Source organism: Ovis aries, chromosome 9, assembly GCF_016772045.2.
Source record: "Ovis aries strain OAR_USU_Benz2616 breed Rambouillet chromosome 9, ARS-UI_Ramb_v3.0, whole genome shotgun sequence".
In the NCBI taxonomy this organism is placed as follows: domain Eukaryota; kingdom Metazoa; phylum Chordata; class Mammalia; order Artiodactyla; family Bovidae; genus Ovis; species Ovis aries.
The window spans coordinates 68,042,836-68,058,988 of NC_056062.1; the positions used below are offsets into that span (position 1 = coordinate 68,042,836).

At 37.0% G+C, this 16,153-nt stretch overlaps 1 protein-coding gene across 2 annotated transcripts in view; it reads left to right on the forward strand.

The window, feature by feature from the left end:
* The window catches only part of NUDCD1 (NudC domain containing 1), a 91,739-nt gene that overhangs the window by 33,995 nt on the left and 41,591 nt on the right, over positions 1-16,153 (forward strand). For both annotated transcript variants that reach the window (XM_004011783.5, XM_012183961.4), the window contains 4 exons: positions 3,814-3,994; positions 6,970-7,152; positions 11,051-11,255; positions 14,986-15,130. In XM_004011783.5, coding sequence (XP_004011832.2) covers positions 3,814-3,994; positions 6,970-7,152; positions 11,051-11,255; positions 14,986-15,130 — 714 coding nt within the window. The remainder of the gene's footprint in view (positions 1-3,813; positions 3,995-6,969; positions 7,153-11,050; positions 11,256-14,985; positions 15,131-16,153) is intronic.

A 16,153-nucleotide genomic window follows, 5' to 3' on the forward strand; every position in this document is an offset into this window, starting at 1 on the left:
GTCTATCAGATCTAATCCCTTAAATCCATTTGTCACTTCCATGGTATAATCGTAAGGGATTTGATTTATAACTGTAGTTATATACCAGTGTCCACGATGCCATTTTTATTTCAGTTTTTTTTAAACAATATAACAGACTTGAATCTGAGGGGCAGGTTTGCATTTTAGTAATAATAAACATGAAATTAGTTTCTCCAGAGCCACAGGTTTTGAAAGTAGACAGAGTGACACTGAGTTGTGCTAATAAAGTACAACGTGATATTGCTGCCTTCTAAATTTCAGCAGGTGGCCTTTAGTTCTAGGTAGCTAAAGAGATAGAATTTAATATTTTACATCTTATAAAACATTTTTATCAGACCAACAGGTGCCTGTAAACACTGGGCTTTAATTATTTGAGAGAAACAACAAGACCTTAGTGGTTTACCTTTCTTATTGTTATACCAGATCCTGCACTACCTAATTGCAGTGTGTTCAAAAAGTTAAACACAAAACACGATGAAATACCAGAACAACAGCCTGTTTATAGGAGGCCTTTGCAGTCAGTCACAGTTTTAAATATTCATTGGACATTGTGACATATTCTGTTTCTGCCTCCAATAATTTTTTCTTTTCTTTTTTGACTGAGGATATATGGTATATAGCACCCAGCTATCTGAAACAGTTGAAAAGAATTTGGAGAATGATGGACAGGAGCGATATGAATGAGAATGTATCTGTTATCAAGCTATGGGGATTCTGTTGGTGTAAGAAACACACTGACCCTCTTCACCTTCGGATTAAGAATAATACCACGTAGTCCATCAGAAGAAAATTCATATGGGTTTATAATTCATTTGGTTTCTGCTATGTATATCTCCTTAGTCCATATAAGTCCTTCAATAAGATTTTTAAAATAAATTAAAAATTGAATTTACTTCATATGTTCTTCAGTATATATACTGCCATAATGAAGTCAGTCCTCTCTGGGGAGGTGGGGACAGTGGGGAAATTATGGGACCAGGGGGTTAACTGAAGTGGAAGGGATACTGTGGGATAGTGGTCACTTTGAGAGAAATATATGAGTTTTAGGACTTTGGGGGAATTGGTGTAAGAGAGAAGGCTAAAGGTGGAAGTGATGGGGGCATGGTAGGGCATAAGGGGGCCCAGCAAGCGTGGTGGTGATGTCTGAAATGTAGAAGGAGAAGTGAAAGAAGGCAGGGCATGTGTGGCCTCTAACATGATGGGAGTGCTGTGTATCAACAGCTTCACAATTGATTTGCTAGGCTTGTTCAGGGGACTGGAAACGTCAACCTAAGAGTTTCTAAAAGTCCTGACATGGTCTCCTCTGGCCTTACATGAGCGAGAAAGAGGGGGAGGAAACAGGAATCTGGCTACTTGGACTTGGCAAAACTTACCATTTTTTCTTCCTACCCTTTTATTTATTCTTGTCCCCCAAACAGAAGCAAAACCCACTTAACCAAAAATGTGTCTATCTTCTCTATTTTGGGTATTTGAGGGAGGGCTCTCCCCTTACCTATGGAAGAATTTAGAATGGATTCCAAAGGTCTACTGTTTGAATAATTTTGGTAGAGTTGCTCAAACACAAAGGGAAACTAATGACATTTAAGCACATTTTTCTTTTTATTGAACTCTAGTTACAATTTGCAGTGTTTTGTTAGATTTGGTGTACAGCAAAGTGATTGAGCAAAGTGATTGAGTGATATATGTGTATATATATATACATATATATATGTATGTATGTATGTATGTATATTCTTTTCCATTGTAGTTTATTTCAAAGTATTGAATATAGGTCCCTATGTTATACAGTGGGAACTTTTTGTTTACCTATTTTATATATGGTAGTTTGTATATGATAATCCCAAATTCCTAATTTATCCCTCTTCCCCTTTGGTAACTATAAGTTTGTTTTCTGAGTGTTTTCCTGTTTTGTAAATCAGTTAATTTGTATCATGTTTTAGATAAGTGATATTGTGTGATATTCGTCTTTCTCTGTCTGACTTATTTCACTTAAGTTGGATAACCTTTGGGTCCATCCGTGTTGCTGCAGATGGCATTATTTATTCTTTTTATGGCTGAATAGTATTCCATTGTATGTATACCACATCCTTATCCATTCATCTGTTGATAGACATTTAGATTACTTCCATGTCTTGGCTATTTTAAGTACTCCTGCTGTGAGCATTAGGGTAATGCAACCTTTTTTTTAATAAGGCTTTCAGGTAGCAGCCCAGGTGATTCCAGATACAGGTTTAAAAAGAAAAAAAGAGCTAATTCTTGTGTTTCAGTTAGATTTGTATTCAAACTATTTATCTATTTATTTTTTCACTTATTTGAAAAACTTGTTTCGAAATCAGTCTTAAAACCTTTCCTGATCGATATTTAACAAAGATACAGTAGTCTTTTAGATTATGTGTTTTAAGAAGAATTTGATAAGATTTTGTACATCTTTCCATGATGCTTTGATTTGCTTTTTTTTTTTTCCTTAGAAGAAATTTCAATATTTAACAGTTAGTGGAATTATCTTTTTAGATGACATGAGATCTTTTGTTTTAGAACAGTAAGAAAGTTTTCATGATTTGTTCTCCAGTTCCTTTGACTCTTCAGTTCAGTTTAGTTGCTCAGTCATGTCCGACCCTTTGCGACCCCATGAATCGCAGCACGCCAGGCCTCCCTGTCTATCACCAACTCCCAGAGTTGACTCAGACTCACATCAATCGATTCGGTGATGCCATCCAGCCATCTCATCCTCTGTCGTCCCCTTCTCCTCTTGCCCCCAATCCCTCCCAGCATCAGAGTCATTTCCAATGAGTCAACTCTTCGCATGAGGTGGCCAAAGTACTGGAGTTTCAGCTTTAGCATCATTCCCTCCAAAGAACAGCCAGGGCTGATCTCCTTCAGAATGGACTGGTTGGATCTCCTTGCAGTCCATGGGACTCTCAACAGTCTTCTCCAACACCACAGTTCAAAAGCATTAATTCTTTGGCGCTCAGCCTTCTTCATAGTCCAACTCTCACATCCATACATGACCACTGGAAAAACCATAGCCTTGACTAGACGGACCTTTGTTGGCAAAGTAATATCTCTGCTCTTGAATATGCTATCTAGGTTGGTCATAACTTTTCTTCCAAGGAGTAAGCGTCTTTTAATTTCATGGCTGCAGTCACCATCTGCAGTGATTTTGGAGCCCAAAAAAATAAAGTCTGACACTGTACCTTTGTAAGTTTCCAGAAAACAAACAACACAAAGCAAACAAAAACAATAGGAAAGAAAGATATACGCACATATATACAAACAGTATTCAGAAACTAAGAAGAAGGCAGAAATAAATTAGAGATATGATTAATATATTAACATATAATATAAATGACTATTATAAATGGATGGATATAATATTATACAATATATTAATATATCTCAATAAATTAGATATGAGACAGGGGAAGAGATGCAGTAAGGGAATATTGACCTCATTTCCTCTGTACGGAGCACTCTTTTTCACTTGGCAATTCTTTTCTAGAGGATTGCTTTTAATTCCCTTTCTCTTGTAGATGCCATTTGGAGGCCCTTTTGTTTTCTGTGCTTACTGATCAGTTTTCTCTGTTAAACAAATAGATGTTTTCTAAAAGTTATTTCTTTAAGCTGTATTTTAAACTTATAAGCTTTATTTCAGGGCTTTTCTGTTCTTGTGTCCTTGCAGTAAACAGTATCCAAATTACTTGTTGGATTGTCAGAATTCTGTGTATTTCCTCTGTGCTCTATGCATTCATGTAATACGTTTTTGTGAATGCCATCTTTTTTTCTTTTTTGTAGATTGTATTTAATGAAGAGCTTGGGAGTCCTTTTATCATAATTCACAGTATCTCATTGCTGAAAGCTGAAGAACATGCAATAGCTACTCTCCTCCTTCGAATAGAGAAAGAGGAATTGGCTATGAAAGGAAGTGGTTTCTATGTTTCCTTGGAGTGGGTCACTATTAGTAAGAAATGTGAAGGTAAAACAACAAAATTCTGATCTCTCTGCAGTGGTTGCCATAATTCAGTAGGTTTTGAAATGCAAAGCTGTTCCTGTAAATGCTGTTTGCTTTTTCTTAAGCATTGTGTTGTGATTCTAGTACCTGCCACCCAATGGAATGAATATTTATAGGTAGTTTCTCCTTAGGTATGGATTATTTAAAAAAAAAAAAATTATGTGCTTCCACAGTTGAATACACCTTTTTTGTAAAAGGAGACACTACTACATATTTTGGAGAATTTAAAGTGTATGTTTTTAATATATACAAAATATATGTTAATATGTAACATTAAACACAAGATTTGTTCTTCAAAATATTTAGTGTAATTTGTTCTTTTTCCCGGTGTTGTGGTTTTAGCTCTAGAGGAACACAGTAACTTAAATCTTTAGATTAGATATTGGAAACTTTCTAAGGGCTGGATGGTAACCATATGACCTATCGCAGTTATTCAGCTAGGATCTTGTGCTGCAAAAGCAGCTGTAGATGAAGGCATAAATGAATGAGTATAGGTGTATTCCAGCTGTATTCCATTTACAAAGACGTAAATGAATGAGTATAACTATTTATTAACACTGACGTTTGAATTTTATATAATTTTATGTGTATTTAAATATTCTTTTGATTTTTTTTTTTGAACCATTTAAAAATGTAAAATTTATTCTTCAGCTCACAGGTCATAGTTTGCAGATCCCTACTTGAGATAAATAAAAGCTTTGTTTTTTTAAATTAAGGTACATAGCATAGAAGAAATCGCCAGGGGTGTTTTTCCTTCTCTGAGGCTCTTGGCTCCGTGACAGCTTTCGCTCAGTGCACACTGGCTCTCTGCTGCAGCTCCATGGCTTCCGTGCTCTTCATCTTTGTTTCCTTCACTCAGCTGGACAGTCATATTTAGACTCACCTTTCTTTTTTTTCTCTCCAGCCGATTTTAATTATTGTAATTGTAGAAACATTCTTTTGTTGACTAACTTTCTTTTCTGCATGTTTCAGTTCCTTTACTCCCTGAATTACTAATATAATCGTGTTACTTGTTTTTTTCTAATGAATATAACAGAGCAGTGTTGTATTTCTAGACTGTTGAGTGGAATATTTGATAAATTATATGTTGTGGTCAAGTACGTTTGAAAATGTAGGCATACAATAGTCACATTTCACATTAAGCATAGTCAAGTTTCTAAAAATCTTGAGTGAAAAAAGAAAATGTAATTTTGATCCAGCCTTTCCCAACCCATTTAGCCATGGAATTCACTTGAGACCTACTGTTTTCTATCTCACATGTTGGGAAAAACCATCCTATAAAACACAGAGTGTCTAAGGTTGGGTCTTTGGAGCCAGGTAGGACTCTGCCTTGCATGTACGTATGGAAGAAAAATAGTTGTTTTTACTTCACGAAATGAAAACTCTATTCTTAAATGTATATGAAGTGAATGTGTGAATATAGGTGAGGATTTAGAGAGAAAAATGACATATTTTAGAATGGGTTGTATTACTATGTATGTATATGTATTATTATGGGAAGGATTGAGGGCAGAAGGAGAAGAGGTCGTCAGAGGATGAGATGGCTGGATGACATCACGGATGCAATAGAGATAAATTTGGGCAAACTTCTGGAGATGGTGAGGGACAGGGAGGCCTGGCATGCTGCAGTTCGTGGGGTCGCAAAGAGTTGGACACTACTGGGCCACTGAACAACAACATGTGTGTTATTATGTATAACTCATTGTGTTGAGTTATGATTTTTTGACTACTCAGTGTGAAGCTAATAAGTACTACCCACTGTACAAAAACTTTGTTATCAAAAGTAAGAATGTTAAGTAAAGGTATGGACTCAAATGTTCGAATACTTCTAAAGCAAAGAAAAAAAAGAAAAAACCCTTCTTTTCATAGAATAAATTTAGTTTACCAGAAAATTTCAGAACACAGTTAATTGTTCCTATCTTTAAAATTATAAGTACAGTTATTTATATTTTATGGCTGCTGCTGCTGCTGCTGCTAAGTCACCTCAGTCGTGTCCAACTCTGTGCGACCCCAGAGACGGCAGCCCACCAGGCTCCCCCATCCCTGGGATTCTCCAGGCAAGAACCCTGGAGTGGGGTGCCATTTCCTTCTCCAGTGCATGAAAGTGAAAAGTGAAAGTGAAGTCGCTCAGTCATGTCCGACTCTTAGCGACCCCATGGACTGCAGCCTACCAGGCTCCTTCACCCATGGGATTTTCCAGGCAAGGGTACTGGAGTGGGGTGCAATTTCCTTCTCCATATTTTATGGCAATTTTTATACACATTCACATATTTTATGGCAAATAGATCTATATGTGAATGTGTATAAAAATTCTTTCTACCATAAACGTTATTTCATTTTAAGTAAACCTGCTAATGGGCAGAAAATAGTCCACACCACACTTTTTCCATTACCATCAATTTGTGGCCCTTGTCAGAAGACACCTATCATATACTGGCTGAGAAAGTAGACAGGCTATAGTCAAGGAATGGGTAGATTTTTCAGAGGTTGATGTTCAGGTAAGTAGATCACTTTTACAGTTTAGAGCCCTGCTGTCGAATAGAAAATTTTTCCAAAATGGACGTGTTTATATGTGAGCCATTCAGTGTGATAGCAGCTAGGTATGCGTGGCTTTTGAACACTTAAAGTGTGGCTCGTGTGGCAGGAGAAATGAATGTCCGTTTTTACTTAATTAAACAGCTACCGTGGCCAGTGGCTACCACATTAGACATCACAACGTAGAACAAATTTCATCAGACCATTTTTTTAAAGAGATTTTATTTACAGAATATTAGGTTGTAAATTTTTTTATCCTCTTATAAAAAGGTACCTAATAGTCTGTTTTTTAATAGTACATTTAAAATATTTAAATTAGAATTATACTTGAATATTTTCAGATATTTTTATTATAGTTTTTTGGTTGTAATTTTGTTGTTCTAAAATGCTTTATTTTCTCACAGATAATAAAAAATATGAAATGGCTAAGTGTAATAGTCTCCGTGGGAAGTCCGTGCCACATTATGCTGCTATTGAACCTGATGGGAACGGTCTGATGATTGTCTCCTACAAGTCCTTTACATTTGTTCAAGCTGGTCAGGATCTTGAAGAAAGTAAGGATGAAAACATGTCCGAGGAAATCAAAGGTGATTTTACTTTGAATCCTAGAGCTCCTGTGTAAAATAGATCTGACTTGTCCTCCTAGCTGGATTAGAAGTTATACCAGGTCAGGATTGGCACTGAATTTTTCTTTGTTTTCCTTTATATTTCCCAGAAGAGCCTTTCATAAAATATACCACCTAAGTAGTGTGAACTGGTTAAATTTAATACTTTTTATAATTACAAAAAATGTTTTTAAAATATGTATTATTTTACCTGATTAGATATTTAACGAATACTTAATGAATAAACAAATACTAATGTCTATTTGCTGTTGATATTGAAAGTCCAGCATATTAGTATCATAGATAATAATTTTAAAAAATAAGCTAACCTCTTTTCATATGATAGTGAAAGTTGCTTAGTCACGTTCGACCCTTTGCGACCCCGTGGACTATACAGTCCACAGAATTTTCCAGGCCACAGTACTGGAGTGGGTAGCCTTTCCCTTCTCCAGGGGATCTTCCCAACCCAGGAATCAAACTGGGGTCTCCTGGATTGCAGGCAGATTATTTATCAACTGAGCTATCAGGGAAGCCTTTCAGATAGGTAGGAAGAGTCTCAGTGGTATCAGTTCAGTTCAGTTCAGTCGCTCAGTCATGTCCGAATCTTTGTGACCCCATCGATTGCAGCACACCAGGCCTCCCTGTCCATCACCAACTCCCAGAGTTTACCCAAGCTCATGTCCATCGAGTCAGTGATGCCATCCAGCCATCTCCTCCTCTGTCGTCCCCTTCTCCTCCTGCCCCCAATCCCTCCCAGCATCAGGGTCTTTTCCAATGAGTCAACTCTTCGCATGAGGTGGCCAAAGTATTGGAGTTTCAGCTTCAGCATCAGTCCTTCCAATGAATACCCAGGACTGATCTCCTTTTTGATGGACCGGTTGAATCTCCTTGCAGTCCAAGGGACTCTGAAGAGTCTTCTCCAACACCACAGTTCAAAAGCATCAATCCTTTGGCGCTCAGATTTCTTCACAGTCCAACTCTCACATCCATACAAGACCACTGGAAAAACCATAGCCTTGACTAGACAGACCTTTGTTGGCAAAGTAATGTCTCTGCTTTTGAATATGCTATCTAGGTTGGTCATAACTCTCCTTCCAAGGAGTAAGCGTGTTTTAATTTCATGGCTGCACTCACCATCTGCAGTGATTTTGGAGCCCCCCGAAATAGTCTGTCACTGTTTCCCATCTATTTCCCATGAAGTGATGGGACCAGATGCCATGATCTTCGTTTTCTGAATGTTGAGCCTCAAGCTAACTTTTTCACTCTCCTCTTTCACTTTCATCAAGAGGCTTTCTAGTTCCTCTTCACTTTCTGCCATAAGGGTGGTGTCATCTGCATATCTGAGGTTATTGATATTTCTCCTGGTAATCTTGATTCCAGCTTGTGCTTCTTCTAGCCCAGTGTTTCTCATGATGTACTCTGCATAGAAGTTAAATAAGCAGGGTAACAATATACAGCCTTGACGTACTCCTTTTTTGTATATATCTCTTCATATAGGTATGCTAATTATGTTTTCTTCCCTTTCATACTGAACTGAAAGGAAGTTCCTACTGGATAGAATCACTTATGTTTTCTCAGTCTTGAATGAATGAATGAAGGTAATGTTTTAGAATGAAATGAATAAAAAGGTTCTTCAGAAGAAGTTTATATTTATATGCAAAGAATTCATATTCTTCTAAAAAATATTCAGGAGACCATTTCTCTAGAATCATTGCTGTTCATATTTCTGATATTTATAGTCAGAGAATAGTATATTTTACTTAACAGATTTGCACAGTATTTAACAATCATATGTATTACTCTTTGAAGCTACCCTTTTTATTACTTTAACAACTTGGTGAATTATTTAAAATAAAAATGGGTTTCACTATTTTTATGTATTTACATAGCTCTTCAGGGTTTCCCTGATAGCTCAGCTGGTAAAGAATCCGCCTGTAATGCGGGAGACCTGTGTTTGATTCCTGGGTTGTGAAGAACCCCTGGAGAAGGGCAAGGCTACCCACTCCAATATTCTGGCCTAGAGAATTCCGTGGACCGTATAGGCCATGGGTTTGCAAAGAAACGGAAATGACTGAGTGACTTTCATTTTCATATAGCTTTTAAAAAATAAATTTGTTGAAAAAAATTTGAAAATACTTTTATAATAAATATTTGAAAACTATTTTCTCCAGGTTTATAAGTATGAACGCCTGAATATAAGAGTTGTGCATGGTGGCCTTTTACTTCACCTCTTAACAGCTTAGTTCCCTCACAAGTGATTTTTTTCACAAGACCCCTTTCTGAGTAAACTACTGTTCTGTCTTAGTTATAATGTTAAACCCTCCTGGAGCTTAGCCAGAGGAGCTATTTGTATTAGTAGACTACATGCCCGTTAGAACTCCTTTGGTGTGGTTGAGGAAGAATGATGGACTGCCTTCATCCTTGGGACCAGTCTGCCTAGTAGCTAGGCCCATGTGCTCCCAAGACAGATTTGCAGCCTAGCTGGGACACATCATGTTTTTAAATCACTAGCCACTAGTTGACGTCTCATGTTATGTTTGAATTCCTCCTGAATTTGTTCTTCTCTTTTAGTGTAAACCATTTCCATTTAGTGTAAACCCTTCAGTTTTTCTGTTTTTCTTCTAATAAATGGCCCTTACTTAACTTCTTGTACCCACTTCCTCTTGGAAAGTTTCTTCTGTATTTATTTTAATATCATCAGACTTTCACAATAAGAAAGGAAAATGGTTGTAACAAAAATTATGGATAGTTTGTTAATTAGCATGCTTTCTTTTAAGCTCTCTTCTGAGTATATATGCTGGTTTCATTTTCTGTAAACTTCAATTAGACTGATGTTACGTATTACCTGGGCTTCCCAGGTGACTCAGTGGTAAAGAACCTGTCTGTCAGTGCAGAAGATACAGGTTCCATCTCTGGTTCAGGATGATCCCCTGGAGAAGGAAATGGCAACCTACTCCGGTATTCTTGCCTGGGAAATCCCATGGACAGAAGAGCCTGGTGGGTCACAAAGGAGTCAGACATGACTTAGTGACTAAACAACACCAATGTTATGTTTCTTTCTGATGAGTGAGTGGACAGATTAATGTTTATGGATGCTATTAAGCAAATATTTGTCCATTTTACATTTAAGCCCTGCTTTCTTACTTCATGGTTATAGTATTATGGGCCTAAAAGTGTTTCTTAGGTAGATAGCTTTTTAGGAGCCAAGCAGAGGGGATAGTGAAGGAGTTGAAAGGAGGATTTTTTTTACTGGGAACTTAGACTAAATATACTGACAGCCCTTGAATTTGCTATGAAATTGCTTTCATGTTGTGCAGTAAAATAGCCAGTACTTTTATAAGGAAAATATATCTTTTATTTTGTGGATGTTTGTCCCACCAAATAGTCATAGTCTCCTATATCACAGAGTTACTAAATCGCCCCAACAGTGGCAAATCAAGGTTGTGATGAAAGTTTCAGGCAGGGTTTGTGACACATTTGGTATTCTTTTAACTTGGAATCCTGTATGTGTGTGTGTGCGTGCATGCACACATGCTTGGAATCCTGTGTCTGTGTGTGTAAGAAAAGAGGGAGAAGCAGGGATACTGGGAGGTAGGGAATAACGAGTTGCTATGATTTGTATTTTATGAGTGTATATCTTCTAAGGCATTAAGTAAGACTGGAACAGGGAAATGTTAAGTGTGATTGCTACAACACTTTGAGTGAAAATTCCCCAAGGAGATCTCTGTGTATTTGTTCATAATTACTTTTTTGTGAGAAGATCACTAGAAAAGATGCTAGATACGTGTTCTTTTGTATGTTCTGGTTTCTGATTTTGTATGTTATGTTGTAGTCTCTGCTTTTTTTTTTTTATTACATAATACATTTTTCTTTCCCAAAGAACCTCTGTATTACTGGCAACAGACTGAAGATGATTTGACAGTAACAATACAGCTTCCAGAAGACTGTACTAAGGAAGACATTCAAGTACAGTTTTTGCCTGATTCTGTCAACATTGTACTGAAGGGTCAGAGGTTTTTGGAAGGCAAACTCTTTTCATCTATTGATCATGAAAGCAGTACATGGATAATTAAAGAAAATAATAGGTATTTTTTTTAGTTTTATATTTGAAATTTTACCTTTTATTATTTTACTTTTTTCTTCTTTTTATCCTTTCTATGGAATTACTGTGTCAAAGAGCACAACAGTAGTTAAGGTTAAAGATACTAGCTTAGTTATTGTTTGCATTATATTGTCATGCTTTTCATTGCCAGCTCTGGATACAATATGAGAGTAATAATAATAATAAATGGTTGAAAATGGCTATTTATTTGAATTTTCACAGTTTAAACTTTTAAATGGAAATAATTTGTTTCCACGAACTTTTAATTGGCTAACTAGATAATGTATTCCTGTGCTGTCTTGTTCATTGTTCAGTCGCTCAGTCTTATCCACCTCTTTGCAACCCCATGGACTCCAGCATACCAGGCTTCCCTGTCCTTGGCCATCTCCCAGAGTTTGCTCATACTCATGTCTATTGAATTGGTGATGCCATCCAACCATCTTATCCTCTGTTATCCTCCTGCCTTCTATGTTTCCCAGCATCAGGGTCTTTCCTAAGGAGTCAACTCTTCGCTTCAGGTGGCCAAAGTATTGGAGCTTCAGCTTCAGCATCAGTCCTTTCAATGAATATTCAGGGTTGAGTTCCTTTAGAATTGCCTGGTTTGATCTCCTTGCAGTCCAGGGGACTCTCAAGAGTCTTCTCCAACACCACAGTTCAAAAGCATCAATTCTTCCATCCTCAGCCTTCTTTATGGTCCAACTCTTACATCCGTACATAACTACTAAAAAACCATCACTTTGACTAGATGGACCTTTGTCGGCAAAGTCATGTCTCTACTTTTTAGTACACTGTCTGGGTTTGTCATAGCTTTTCTTCCAAGGAGCAAGCATCTTTTAATTTCATGGCTGCAGTCACCATCTGCAGTGATTTTGGAGCCCCAAGAAGATAAAGTCTGTCACTTTCCCCACTGGGGAACTTTTCATCACAACCTTGATTTGCCACTGTTGGGGCAATTTAGTAACTCTGTGATACAGGAGGCTATGACTATTTGGTGGGACAAACATCCACACAAAAATAAAAGATATATTTTCCTTATAAAAGTACTGGCTATTTTACTGCACAACATGAAAGCAATTTCATAGCAAATTCAAGGGCTGTCAGTATATTTAGTCTAAGTTCCCAGTAAAAACAACACTTTCTGTTGTTTCCCCATCTATTTGCTATGAAGTGATGGGATCAGATGCCATGATTTCAGTTTTTTGATTGTTGAGTTTTAACGCAGCTTTTTCACTCTCCTCTTTTACTTTCATCAAGAGGCTCTTTAGTTCCTCTTTGCTTTCTGCCAGTAAGGGTGGTGTCATCTGTCTATCTGAGGTTATTGATATTTCTCTTGGCATTCTTGATTCCAGCTTGTGCTTCATCCATCCTGACATTACGCATCATGTACTCTGCATTTAAGTTAAATAAACAGGTGGCAATGTACATCCTTGTCTTACTCCTTTCCCAGTTTTGAACCAGTCAGTTGTTCTATGTCTGGTTCTAACCGTTGCTTCTTGACCCACAAACAGGTTTCAGAAGACAGGTAAAGTGGTCTGGTATTCACATCTCTTTAAGAATTTTCCACAGTTTATTGTGAGCCACACGGTCAAAGGCTTTAGTGTAGTCAGTGAAATCAAGTGAGTCTTGATATGAATCTAAATGCCTAGAGTCTAAGAACTGTATATCTAATTCACAGAGTTTTTTAGGCTTTAAATTGAATAGATATCCTGAAATCATTTTATTAATGGAGAAATTTGGTGACTTGGTTATATTTTATATATATTGTTGAAAAAACTCTATATCCAAAAGATTCTTTAAAAATATTTTATATTTCCATATATTCTATTTAAACATATCTTACTAGTGTGTACAATTTGAGGATAGCATTTTTAAATTGGCAAACTAGCTGGAACATACTGTTAAATATAAGTCATCAAGCAGTAACTCAGCCAAGATTTAGGAGAAGAGCTGGACTATATGCAAAAATAGATTCAACATTTAACACATGAACATAGACCAGTATTGTTTTTCCATGAAATGTGAGGTGCTTAATTACTGTTTAATGTTACAAAAGGTAATTACAATGATGTGTGTGTGGTGTCATTGGTTTAAAACACATGATATTTTTATATTATTCATCTCATTTTTAATAGTTAATGTTCTGACTTTGAAGGATTTGTTAACTAATCTGTATTATGTATGCAGCTACGTATTCCTTTTTGCTTGGATGGTAGGATATGATTCTAGCTTTAAAATGTAGAAATGCATTTATGCTAAAAGAGTAACTGACTGAATATGCCAATTTAATGATGGTTCATAAATTCTTTATAAACCAAGACTGTATGAACTTGTTAACTTCTTTAGGTAGCAACTGACTAAGAACAGTATACATTCTGGTCACTAGGTACAAGTTCTTTAATAGTTATTTACATATATTTTTTCAGAGAGGCAGAATAGTGCAGTAGTGAAGAACATGGACTTGGAGCCAGACTGCTTTACTAGCTTGTGACCTTGGCAAGTTACTTAACTTCTCAGTGCTTTTTTTGTTATTTGTAAAGTGGAGATGCTAATAGTACTTACTTTCTTTGTGGTGAGCCATAAATGAGTTAAAATATGTAAAGTGCTTAAGATAGCACCTAGCATGTGGTAAGCATTAGGTAAGTATAAGCTGCTGTCATTGGTTTTATTATCATCATTAATCATCCTTATCTTTTGAGATTAGCTTTCTCCTTAGAAGATATAACTATATCTGGGCATTATTAATTGTGGTGGTAATTTTTAATGCTAATATAGAAACTCATTATGTAAGGAAGATATTTTGTGTAGTCTCTTTAAATAAAAGTAGTTTTAGAAAATTTTAAAGTGCTGTAGTTAATTCGTGGGGTGGTGATAATAGCCTTGAAAATAGCTGATAAGTTACCATGTTCCACTTGATAATTATGATAATAGTTGTTATTGTGTTCTTGCAATTGTTTCCTTGCAATTGAGATCCAGGGCATGGGTTAGTATGACCCACGTGTACCAGAGATGGCGTATGGAAAAGGTTGCTTTGCTGTGGAACAGGTGCCACCCCCCGCTTTTCTCTGTATTGCCGCAGCAGCCAGCTTACCTGGATTCCCTTTCCTAGTAAAGGGGCACATGGCCAATTCCCTGTCCCATGTCCACAGTCTGCCCTGACTCACCTCTCTCCCCCTTTCCTGCTGTATTAGTCCTTAATCTTAGAGTTCCCTTAATGGGTTCTTTTTTATTGATTTAAGCTGCCTGATCATTAGTAATCATATTATGACTACTAGTTTGGTGATAGTGAAGGTAATTGTTGGCTCCACACACAGAGAGATACCTTTAGTTATAGGCCCTTTCCAGTTAACTTTATGTGCCCATCACTCCATCTCCATTCCCCAGTGAAATGACTCATAGATACATCCTGCTTATGTTTCCACTGCTTAAGGTTGGTAACACTTAGCACACCTGAACTGCAGAAGTGCTTCTGAGGGTGATTTGACTCTGTCCCATCAGTCCAGTGGTACTCTCATATTTAAGTCAAGTCTGTCTTGTTTACTCCTGGATGATAGGTGTTCCATCATATGCGAAACTAAGGTGAACATGATTTTTGGTCAAACATTCTCGGGACACCAGAGGGATAATTTCTATGGAAGATTCTTCTGTTTGATATTGGGTGTATAGTTTGTGTAGCTGCTTAATGTAACAAAACTTTCCTCATTTTACACATCTAGCTTGGAGATTTCCTTGATTAAGAAGAATGAAGGCATGACATGGCCAGAGCTAGTGGTTGGTGATAAACAAGGGGAATTTATAAGAGACTCAGCTCAGTGTGCTGCAATAGCTGAACGTTTGATGCATTTGACCTCTGATGAACTGGTAAGCAGTTCCAATAGTAGTGGAACTTCCCAAGGATTCAGAAGTATGTGGGGATTATACCATGTTTTTCAAACGTTATTTTGCTTTTCCTAACGTAAAAGACATTAGGTATTACTGACTAGTGTTTGAATATCACTTGAAATTCCAATATTTATTCCCTAATCACTAACTGAATATATATATATGGGGGGGGGCATGTTGTACATACAGGGTGGGTGTGCATGCGTGTGTGTTTGTATATATGTATCTCTCGGTCTCTCAATATACGTAGAGAGAAAAGGAAATATGTAGTTGATCCTTGAACAATGCAGGGATTAGGGGGCCCACCCTGTACACTCAAAAATCTGAGTTTAACTTTATAGTTGGTCTTCTATATCTGCTGATCCACATCCTCAGATTCAATGCATATTATGTATTTCTGTAGTGTGTATTTTAAGTTCAGTTCAGTCGCTCCGTCATATCCAGCTGTTTGCGACCCCATGGACTGCAGCATGCCAGGCTTCCCTGTCTATCACCAGCTCCTGGAGCTTGCTCAAACTCATGTCCATTGAGTCAGTGATGTCATCCAACCGTCTCATCCTCTATCGTCCCCTTCTCCTCCTGCCTTTAGTCTTTTAAGTAGACCCTTCCAGTTCAAACCCATGTTGTTCAGGTGTCAACTGTATCTGCCTATATATCTGTATTCTTCTTTAGAAGAATTGACTGACCAGTGCTGATAGGGACAAAATTTTGATTTTATACCCTACTTTGCTAATAATCTATTTGTAATCATTGACATCTTGGGGGTGATCTTAAAATATCACAGGGGGTGTGTATACATATACACTACATATAACCATGGTTTTTTGTTGAATATGTTCGTCCTCTGATAACATTTAAGATAATGTTAAGAATTTGAACAAATACAGCAGTACACCAGAACTTCAGTTATCTTCATTTAACAGATCTTACATCAGCACATTTAAAATGTCTGACTTATTGCCATCTGGAATTATAGCAATGCAGAGGGTTGTATAAAGAAGT